The sequence below is a fragment of the Nymphaea colorata genome, chromosome 12 (genome assembly GCF_008831285.2).
Source record: "Nymphaea colorata isolate Beijing-Zhang1983 chromosome 12, ASM883128v2, whole genome shotgun sequence".
In the NCBI taxonomy this organism is placed as follows: Eukaryota; Viridiplantae; Streptophyta; class Magnoliopsida; order Nymphaeales; family Nymphaeaceae; genus Nymphaea; species Nymphaea colorata.
The window spans coordinates 21,360,019-21,371,611 of NC_045149.1; the positions used below are offsets into that span (position 1 = coordinate 21,360,019).

Sequence of the window (11,593 nt, forward strand, 5' to 3'; positions counted from 1 at the left end):
GAAACGGGTGGTTCCAATGATTGGAAGGCTAATTACCTAACTGCACATGACTTTTAGTCACAGACAATGGCACATATGCATAGCTTTCTATAGCTTATATTTTGATCAAAATTATGACTTTCTTACATAATCTTTGCCCCGAATTATCATCGCTTAAATATTTGTTGATTACCCAATGACATTGAAACTTTCATATAAAGTTCATGTTTCATTTGTTTCACACCTTAGAAACGTGCTCAACAATTTGTGCAACAGTTGCTTCGGTGAGAGTTACTCATTTGAAACTTAGATATGCTTCAAGCATAATCAAAGGCACTCAAATATGTGACATCTTATGTACATGTTATTGAATTTGATGTAGAATCCACCATACAAAACTGGTATGCATAATTTTTTGTTTCTAACACCAGCAATCTTGTTCTTCCTGTCTTAATAGAAGAAATCTGCACATGAAAAAATGGGACTTGGTTGTCTTTGCCATTGACTTAAAATTTGGTGTCGTCTCTCCTAAAACTTATGATTGCTTAACTCGTGGAAAGGATGGTACTTGTAGCGTGAAATCTATACTTTTGACAACCATTTTTTTACAGTTCTTCATTAAAATCATGCATCTAAAGCCATGATAATCAAAGCTCACACAGTCTTTACCTTCTAAATGATAAGTTCATTGTTAACGCGTAAGATTCTGAGAGATTACTTGATCATCATCAATAATAGTATCATTATAAAGTTGGGTGGTCGGGACTCACCGATTCTTCTGTCCACTTGAATGGTTTCTTGCCATCTAAAAATAGAAAATATCACTGGCAATGATGAAGTGAATTAACAATAATGATAGATAAGATGGGAAATTCCAAGCGGACTTTACATGTGCAGGATTATTCCTAAAACTGTACCGTGGCCAAGACTGAGACCTATGTAGGTAATTTTTTCTTTCGCTTCTGAAAAATCATCGCTACTCCCAGGGCTCTCTCACTCTCTTGTGTGCCTCCGCTCTCTCCAAAACACTCTGATATCTTATTGTAGAAAGTGATGGCCGTAAACAGCAATGGCGTCCTCGGTTCCCCGAGTCCAGAGTGGTTACGTTCACTCAGAAAAACAAAATATTCTTCGCTGCCGAGTTCTGTGATGCTACTCGTTAATCCATCGGAAAGGAGGAGCTTTCTGTGGAAAAGTGACTTTGCCCATAAGGGAAGAAAACACTGGGGAGTATTTGCAGGTTTAATGACCAATCCAAATGATTTTGAAGTCGGAAGATTCATTGGGGATTATGGGTTTATGAATATCACCAGGTAAAGCTTTATGGTTTTTCCTGTACTTTGTCCAATCCTTGTAATTTTTTTAGTACATGGCGTTCTTAAGGTGTATTTTTTTTATGTTGTACGTTGTTGGCTGCATAAGTTCGGAAATTTTTGTTCTCATTTTTAATTTTTCAGCCATTTTCGTCTGCTTGAAAGTTCACGCAATTCCACGGGATGGAATAAAAAATGGATCTAACCCGTGGGCCTTCTTTTGGTTGTCCACTGCCACAAAGTAATGGCACTCGGCTGACTTGCAGCGAAGAAGGCGTTCTTTTGCAGATTACTGAAGTAGAAAATTGGAACATGTCCAATAGTGGTTTTTTCTTTTTGGCAGCTACTCTTCGTTTCAATCAGGGAGCTTCCTTGATGGCGGAAGACTTGAAGACGTGGATAGTCGAAAGTATCAGAGTGATATCGAGAGCTTACAAGTTCAAGACGTCAGAGAGGGGCCTGTCAAGATCAGGTACAGCTCTTATAGATCAATGGATGTTGTTATTTTTATCTATTTAAGTCCATCGTGTAATTAAAACTATACTTGACAGCTTCAATGCAGGCTTTATGATGGTCGAGTAACTCAGGGTCCTAAGAAGGGAACTCGAGTTATGTTTAAGGTATGGCTCCCTTCCTAATACAAAATCAAGCCTGTCTTTTGCTTTCAAGGGAGTTCCACTCATCTTTACTATGTCGTGGCCACAATTATAAGGTTATTTATTATCTGTATTCCAGCATCTTGATTCCTGTGTGTTTTGGCGGGCTGAGTTGCTATCTATAACTGCATACAAAATGTCATGTCATGAAATTTTGTTGCTAGGAGAAGATGAATTTCTAATGTACGAATTTATGCATTAGTGCTTTCTTTAAAGTATGCAAAAGGCAGAAGTTTATGTCCAGATCAATATTGACCATATTGCCTTGCAACAGTTTATGACACTATTCACTCTTGAAAATGATCGTAAATGTGCATCAAAGAGAGCCAAGATAAGTGCGGAAGCTTCTTTGAGGTCTATTTTCTATAAAAACAAAAAAAAAGATGATACCTGTTATGCTGTTAAAATAGCCATGCTTCAGTGCATTTCATGGAGTTCTGGAAGGAAATAATCAACTCAATTGCTAAAGTTTGAATTGTCCCTTATATGAGAACATGAAAGAGGTGAATTACAGACCACTATAACAAGGTAGTTTCTTTGGTATGATCTGATTTTTATATTCCTGACAGGACCAGTTACCTTCTCATCCATTGATGGCCTACTCTCTATTTAAAACAATTTTATTAGCAATAATTGAAACTAAGGCATACGAATTTGACCTCTAGAGACTTGTTATTCAATCGGAGGGTGGAATAGGCATGAAGCAAAAGCAAGCACTAGACGAGATTAGCACAACATAAGTACCAGCTATAACTTGAAACCTGCTTTACCTTCAAACGGATATGCTTATTTCCAAAATGATCTTCTTTAAAGCCCTTGTAAATTGTTATGCATCCCTTATGCCTTCTTAAAAGTATTATCCTCACGTGGTTGGGAACACATGTATATTATAAGCCTATTTCCACTTTTAGATCCTCATAAACAAGAACATGAAGGTCTAGGTCTGTCACATTCACCATGAAGAGAGTGCATGTTCAAACTTTTTATTATTATTATTTCTAAATAAATGGGAAGATTCATGTAACAGGTTATGGGAATCACCAAGTTAACAACGTTTGAGATGGAGAATGCACTAGAAGAGACAGTAAAGACCAATGTTATCCGTATCGTACGATACGGACGCGTATCGTACGATACGTATCGTATAGGTCAAGAAAACCTATACGATACGATGTTTAAAGACGATACGCGTCTGTATCGTACACGTATCGCACGATACGTGCGATACGGGCGATACACCCCCGTATCGTACGATACGGGTTAAAACACAAAATTTTTTATTTTTTAAAGTTTAAACACTCCTCCCTCTCTCTCTTCTTGTATTTAAATACTCCAAGAGACGTAGGAGGGAGAGATTTTGCACATTTTCATCAAAAATAACCAAGGATTCATCGATTTGGAAAATATTATCGTTAAATCATGAAAGATGATAAGTTGATAACTATATGTTTTGAACTTATAAAATTGTGATGTAATATAAGTCCTAAAACTCAAAGTCCTAAGACTCTAAGTCTTAAGATTCTATAAAATTTTCAAGTTTAAAATTGTGATGGATGCTTATTATGTTATTTTGAATATCTAATTTCTAATTTTTGCATGCGTTGTTGACACACATGAATGTTCCTTATGTATGATGATCTTTTTTATATTTGAATATATTTTTCTTGATTTCTTATTTTTTGTTTATTTTTTCAGATTTTTAATAAATTTTCTCTATTTTTTCTGATTTTTAAATATTTTTTAAAATTAAAAAATTAATTTTACGATATGCTACGCTACGTTTACGATACGTTACGATACAGCGTATAGGTCAGCCCGACCGATACGCGATACGCTACGCCTTTTATAACATTGGTAAAGACACTAGTGGGTCCACAGGATACAGAAGACAAATGAACACTAGAGTGGATATGATGAGAAATGGCTGCTTCAACAACCTTTCTCTTCAAATAAGCAGCCATTCGTCACCTGCCATAATCAACAGCATGGATGTTCGCTAGAATTTGTTCCAACTGGCAGAGATCACCTCAAAAAGCTGTTGGAATAGCAACTGGAACATGGACTGTCAGTGGATATTGGTGCACTACATTGACCAAGCTTTTTCGAAAGGCCTCTATTACTTGTTGTATAACTAGAAGAAAAGTTCTTCACTCTCTTAAGCAGTTTGGCATGTCACAGATCAATATGAGAAGCTACACCCAGTCCATTGGATATGATTCACTACATTGAGGTGTTGCAATAGCAGGAGACGTCAAAAAGCTTGCTCTTGTTGATGGCCCTTTATAGCCATGAGGCAGTGCATTGGAATGTCCTTGAATTAGTTTTCAATATGGATAAGATTTAATCTGATCCTGCTCTACTCAATATAACAAGTTGTAGTTGCTGCTCCTGAGCATCAAACCAGTGGCGGAGCTAGGAATTTAAGTGGGGGTTGGGGGGTTTAGTATATAAATTTTTAGTTGCGGAAGGACACATGCATGTAAATCTCTATAATCATAATGATAAAGGAGTTCTCTGCTTGTTCTTTCTTCAACTTTTGTGCGCTTGCCTGCTAGGTCACCAACAAAAGTTACACCAATGTGACTACTTATGTCTGGCCTATGTTAATTTATGCAGGATCTAATAATAGTTAATGTGCTCTGAGAGTCTTCTTTAGTCCTTCCACGGTTCCACCATTATGCCTGAAATTTCATGCAGTTCAGTTGGATGCAAGATCTTACGCAGAGGCCTACCAAGAATATCTGGCACGATTCCTGGGTTCATCCTTAATCCAGGATCGTGGTTCATCTTGAAGATAAATATTATGCACTCCAAAGTAAAGGAAAAGAGAAACAAGCAAAACTCTTGAAAAGTTTCTGAAGTTAAATTTCTCTCTCGAACTTTGCAAAGTATAGTTTTTTCATACTTAAAGCTATAAACGTATGGTGTTATGTAGGCATTCATGCATCTGCACATGTACAAAAAATTTGGTTGGGCATTTTCTTCAACAATCAGAAAGATGGATACGTATATACATACATATCTAAATATGCTTTCTTCATGTGTATGTGTGTTTATGCATATGATTTGTGCATGTCCATCATGAACATCCAGAATTATTTATTCCTTTAACAATTTGGAATAATATTATTAGTATTGCTATTTGCTATTTTACACCCTTAGTACCACAAGCTTCAATTTCCTTTAGTTCTAAGTATTTTTTTTCAATGTCTCCAAGGTTTATCCTGGAAAATGGAATGGTGGCATAGAAGCTGAAACGATGGCTGCAAACGAGCTTAGAGCTCATGCTTCCCTCCAAGTAAGGATCTCTGGTATTTTTGAGTGCCTCCTAAAAACCTTTTTATCTGAGTAGTCCTCTAGAAAAAAGTGAAATTTGATGTGTTTCATGTAGGATGTTGCGGAAGATGTCTGTCAAAATCTTCAGATACTGTTAGGTGGTTTTGAAACAAGCACAGGTGAACAGGTGTTGCTCAATGCTCATGAATGCAGAATTCTTTTATTAAATTATTCACTTGTGACTTGTAATTTATTTTATGATACTGGGCTAAAAATTCACCTCTTCGCTCTCCAGTGGCTTGCATTCCAGAATGATGGAACATATAGCGCAGCAGACTATGCCAAGGTTATGAGCGAATCAGTATCAAATTCTCAAGCCCAAAGAGAGTGGAAATTATGGAATCCTTTTGAATGGAAAGAGTCCATCAAACGCAGGCAAATTTTTGTGATTAAGATACTTCGGGGTGCTATACATGGACTTGCCTTCATGCATGACCATGATAGGCTACATCAAAGTCTTGGACCAGCTTCTGTAGTTCTCAAGTATTGCAAATTTTTTTTCAGCATTATGGTTATTTTCTTTAAAATATGTCTTACAATTATGATGTTGTCTTTATCTTGCAGCACAATTAGAGAGAAGGATGTTGCCTATTTGGTGCCACAAGTTCGTGATTTAGCATTTTCTGTTGATATAAGGTAACGTTCTGCTTAATTTCTAAGACACTGAAAAGCTGGTTGTCTCGTAGGCTGCAAGATGGTGGTTTTACATGTAGTGTCTTGGCTCTTACGAGTGAAAAAATGCTTAGGTGTTTCTCTTGAAAAATGCTATTCGAACCTTCAGGTGCTCATCTCTAGAGTCAGGCCCAAGCCTTCTCTCAGATGCATTATGGCACAGGGCAGCTAGGGCAGGTGCTTTTAACTCCTTGGAGAAGCGAACCTTTGGTATAGCAGATGACATGTAAGGAACTTTAGGTCTTCTTCCCTCTTTTGCTTTTCAACAGCTCCTTACTTTTTGCTTGACAGATGAAATTTAAGATTTGACTTTCATCTTTCTCCTTGTTGAGAGCAGCTTTGAAGCTGGACTTCTCCTGGCATACTTGGCCTTTGTCCCATTCTGCGAAGCAGGCATAATGGATGGGCCCTCACTACAGGTAATTGACTGCTCCTGCTCCTGCTCCTGTCATTGTCTTTCCTTTGTCCCTGGATTTATTAAGCTAGAATCCCCATTCAGTTGCAATGTTTTTTTTGCCTTAAATGATTATGGTTATCATATTATGCTTGCAGAAGCTGTTGGAGAGCACTTTCCAACTGAACATGGAAGCAGTAAGAGAGTATGTCTCCCTTCTTGCTTTTTTGCCATGAATGATGTGGCTTTCCTTAGCTCTTGCCTAGTAATATTTTATTTGAAAGTATGCATCCGTTTTTGGGCCCGAAAGTAGAATTATCATGACATATCCGTGGCGTTTTTGGCAGAATAATCATAGTGTGAGTAATTGGTGTGTTTATTTTAAGCCATGTTTCCAGCTCCAAGTCTGGAAACTGGTTGGCTGGGTCTTGAAGGCAGGTAACACATGAAATATCTTGCTTAGTATACTACTAAGAATGGGGCATAAGAGTAAAATATCCCCACTGAACTCCGTAACTTGTGTGAAAATTTTCATGTGGAGGATGAATAGATTCTCATATGGTTCTTTGCTACACCTTATAGTTGGGAAAAGTGCGTAGGCTTAGGCACTGGGAAGTGACCTAAAGGCCTGGGCTAAGGCACCTTGGTTGTCCAAACCAAAAAAATATTTTTCTCTTGTCTCTTAACCCTAAAAGAATAATTCTTTGTTTGTTTTGTCTTCTAGTTTTTGATTTAGGTGGAGTTTTCTTGAACCCACTTTGATCCTTTTTCCTCTTTTTATCTTTCCCTCAATCTTTTTTCCCATTTTGTCGAGCAGGACCTCCTAGTTCCTGCCTGGAGGACCTCCCACTTTGATCATTGTGGGGTTCACCATCTATTCCTGCCTAGTGCTCTCAACTAAATAGCTGCTACATAATTTCCTTGCGGAGATCGGGCTCTGTGCCCCATAGATTGTATGGTGGTAGGAATATGTCCGGTACCATAAATTTACCAAGAAGGAAAAAAGGATTGGGTGTACAGAACCACATGTAGATATAAATATTTTTTGCAGTTCCTTAAAAGGTTTGTTTAATTTATTGCAGATATTGTCAAGCGGATGAATGCCTCTCTGAGGCTGTCAACTTTTTAGACCTTGGTGGTTGTGCTGGTTGGGAGCTTCTGCAGGTTGGATTCTGGCCTGCATTTGGAAAGTTTTCTGTTCTCACTACCATCATTTAATACGCTTATCTATTTTTGAACTTCAACTACTGGTCATCGAGCTTAAAGAAGAAGATTTCTTTCCATTATGAGTTGCATTTGAACTCACTACAACTTTGACATAGTCGGTTCTATCTGCTACATCACTCCCTCTCCTGAACAAGTTGGACTTTAGTAGAGATTGATGCTCAACATGATTGTTGTGGAGCTTTTCAAGTTGCCATTTCAGATATCCTTGTACAAGCAACAAGCCACTGAAACGATCATACAGCCAGTCATTGAAATGAACATGTGGATATTCCTAGCTACCCACTTGTTCATGTTACCTGTTAATGTTTCTGTCCATTTAGATAAACTGGCTTTGCCTCTATGTTTTTCAATTCTGCAAGAACCTAATCGTTCTATTTCCTGTTGTTCATAGGCGATGCTGAATCCAGACTATCGCAAAAGGCCGATGGCAACGACTGTTCTAAAGCATCGGTTTATGACCGGTGATGTTCTTTAGAGACCTTTACCTGACTCAGGAGAGGAGAGGGAAAACACGCATTTCTTTGTACTCAAACATATAGACACCAGAGTTTTATTAATTTTGATATTGTTGGGAATTCATCAGTGACAAGAAGCACTTATCAACTAGTTGTAAGTCCAACCAGCGACCTCTCTTCTGACAAATAAGTCAGAGCTTTCAAGATCAAATAGTCGGATCCTCATTCAGGCTTGGTCTAGAAACTCTGGTTCATGATTTGGCATCTGATTTCTACGGCATCTCAGACCTTTTCATTAATCGATTGGTTCTAGTTAGTCCAACCTTTAAAAATCCAACAGCAACCAGCAAGGATGACAACATTATGACCATGATTACGGCGGCTAGCTCATTCACACATCGGGCGGTTGGAACTTTGGTGGCTCTGAGATTTCAAGATATCTATGTCAAAGTTTCTGTCACTTTCGTTTCTAACATTTAACCAGGCTTGGATAGCATGAATGCATTATAATAAATAAGTTTATTGTGTAGAAGCTCAAAAATAGAGTGACAGAACTCTAAAAATACATGTAACTTTTAGTCCAAACTTTTCTCTCACCATAATCGTTCTTTTGTTGGAGATTTATAGAAGCTTCATGATGGAGGATGGTATCTTAGCCTTGAGAAGGTCCACGCATTCGAGTGTTTGTTTGCACATCCTACTTGCAAACAGAATGTTTTCCAGTTGAAACCTATCACAAGTTAAAACCCCGTAAATATGGACTTTACAGGATCCTTCTATGCTCAGGTAAAAATGTGTACCGTTTAGTCCTTCCCGATGATTGAAATATCTCCCCAGTCTTCAAAGTTGCCGACCTACACCCCCACCATGACACAATTGAATCTTCAACTAATATTTAGACAGAGGAGACTAGTCATATGCATAGAGATTCTTCAGACGCATCAGACCCACAACGAGATGTATCAGTCGTTGATGTGTCCAACAAGCTGGGTCCCGAACTTGTGATCCATTTTGGGTCTTAGAATAGATATTATCTATTTTGTTTTTGAGTTTGGATCTTTTGTTTTGAGATCCGAGATTCATTTCGGATTTAGGTTTTAGCCTCTTTAAAAAGAGCTCTTAATTCTGTTTTAGAGCTAATTACTGACGAAGAGAAACCCAATTTGTCTTTGCTTTTGAATTCCTTTGTGTCTCCTGCATTTTCCTGCTTTGTTTGCATTCTTTGGTGCCCTTTCTGCATTACACACACATGCATGCATGCATGGCATAACTTTTTGAGAACTATGGAACATCAATTTTGCTCTTTCTAATTAACTTGATTGGTAGTTTAAAAGATGTCGCAGATAAAGTTTTTTCTTGTCATGTTAATATCCATAGCCTCTTTCTCTTGAAATAAAGGTAGTTTATATCTTGAACGATGAGTCTACTTTACAAAGTTCGCTGCCTTAGCTTTAATAAAAATTCTTTCATTTTCAGTTTGTACTTTCCGCCTGCCTTTATTTTTTTGTTCCTTCAAAGTCCACCATAATTAATCACTCTTACCGAACATATGACAAACACTAAAAGTGCGTTGACAATCCGAGTGGGACTTAGCAACAAGCACTTATGATGTAAGGTGACATTTTTATGGTGCATTTTCGATGCCATCACTTGTATGTTTCAATTCTTTTATATATGAACTATTTAATGCGATTAATGACAAGGATACCTTAACGTGGTATAGACATTTTCCTACCTGTCTAAACCATTTCTCAGCCCTTTCACCTCAAGAAGCTTCAGCATTCCCTTTTCAAAAAGAGAATTCAAACTTTCCTTTTATCTTTAAATGGGATATTTCGTCTAAACTTAATGAAACAAGAAAAACCAAACATTTTCATTTACCTGCCTGTTTTGCTTTCAAACATGTAATTCCTTCAATAGTTTAAACATTTCTTTGTGAAATATTCTGTTTAAATGGCTTAGATCTTGATTTCTCTTTGCAGAGAAAATCTACCATGGCCCTATTCTTCCTTGTTCTAAAAGCAAAGGTAGACTTGAACAAGGGCAGAGCTAGGGCTCGTTTGGGCCCTCAACCCACCTAAAAAAAATGACATGTAAATTTTAAAAAAATTCACTTGCTTTATATAAAAATTTTGAAAAATGATATTTCGGCCCTAGTAAAAATTTAGAAACTTTAATTCGGTCCTTTTCATGAAAAATTTCTAGCTCTGTCCCTGGACTTGAATATGTAATGAACCTCATATACCTATAACCCACCCCTAGCTACCCATTCCCACACTGAGCTCAGGCTTCTAATTTGACAAATTGAAACCTAGATCTCGGTATATTTTTTGTTGTTGCCAAAAATAATAAGAATGCTTAGGACAACTAATCATGTAGTCAGCCCTTTTTTAAACCTTGGAAAACTTCCAAGAATCTTTGATATGAGATTAAACATCCTCGCAATAAGATTTTACACTTCAACATGCCATGTGACAACTTAAAAAACGTTTAGAACAAGGGAATTCAGTTTTTTTTCAGAGATATCTGCCAGATAAACATGACACTAAGTGCAAAATTACAAAATTTATTAAATCTTTGGTCATATAGACACAGCAGATGATCTTTATCATATTTTAGCACCTAAGTTGGCAAGATTTTCAAAAGGTGCTATGTTTTTGTATGTATCAGTAGAGGCTGGAAAGTTGGAAAGGTGTAAAGATAGTGACTCCTAGCCAGATGACAACTTTGTAGCCACTATAACCTATGTGGAATTTTCACTGTACAATAGATTCAATATAGCTCATACTTGCTAATTAAATTGTTTGATTCACCACATATTCGAAATTTGTCACATAGCTATGGTTTGATCTTGAGAAATTGGATACCATTCTTCGTTTTTTTTTTTCATTGTTAATTTGAGAATCTCTTTTGAACAACTTTTTTCTTTAGTCAATCTCACAATCATAAAGAAGAAACCAACAGTGATGAGTATTTTTGTTGCTATTAAAGCAACATCTAGATAGTGGTAGCTCAAGATTAATTAGCTCTTGCGTTGCTCACTAGGGGGCTTTTCATGCACTATAAACATCACCAACAAAAGGTGGGCACTTTATTTCCATGACTGCAAATAGTTCGGTTTTGGACTGGATAAATAAATGCAAATCAGATTTTTGGACAAGATTTGATATAGATTTGGATCAGTTCTGATATATATATAGCTGATAAAAAAAAAAGAAAAACTCATAATTGAGCAAGGAAAAATAAAGGAACATACTAAGAGGCTTGCAAAAAGTGTCTCCTCGAGGTCGTGTTTGATGGCCTTGATTATAGGTTGCACGATAATGCGAACTGGGTATGAGCAAGATCGACGCAAGTTTAGCTTCAACTCCACTAATTTATTAAACAAGTTGAGTTCAATGAATTCACTTAATTAAAGAAGCCGAACTTGAGTTCGATAGGCCATGCTTATTTAAGCTTGATTATGCTTGTTGAATGTGCATGTAGAAACATATTTTTCTAGTGGTCATAGAAAATGCCTTGGCCACACTTTTTAAAGCTTGAGCTAAGGGCAGAGTCAGA

General features: G+C 37.1%; 1 protein-coding gene across 2 annotated transcripts; it reads left to right on the top strand.

Annotated features, from left to right (window-relative positions):
* The first annotated feature begins 716 nt into the window (after window positions 1–716).
* On the top strand, window positions 717–8,592 carry LOC116266374 (uncharacterized). Of its 2 annotated transcripts, XM_031647556.2 has the most exons (12): window positions 717–1,292; window positions 1,636–1,764; window positions 1,855–1,912; window positions 5,166–5,246; window positions 5,340–5,411; window positions 5,520–5,767; window positions 5,849–5,920; window positions 6,066–6,182; window positions 6,294–6,375; window positions 6,509–6,555; window positions 7,433–7,514; window positions 7,969–8,588. In XM_031647556.2, the coding sequence occupies exons 1-12, from the start codon at window positions 1,033–1,035 to the stop codon at window positions 8,050–8,052; spliced, it is 1,332 nt and encodes a 443-aa protein (XP_031503416.1). In that variant the 5' UTR covers window positions 717–1,032; the 3' UTR covers window positions 8,053–8,588. The 2 variants fall into 2 exon arrangements, with proteins under 2 accessions (XP_031503416.1, XP_031503417.1); XM_031647557.2 differs by lacking the exon at window positions 717–1,292 and having other exon boundaries at window positions 1,633–1,764; window positions 1,844–1,912; window positions 7,969–8,592.
* Window positions 8,593–11,593: the final 3,001 nt, after the last annotated feature.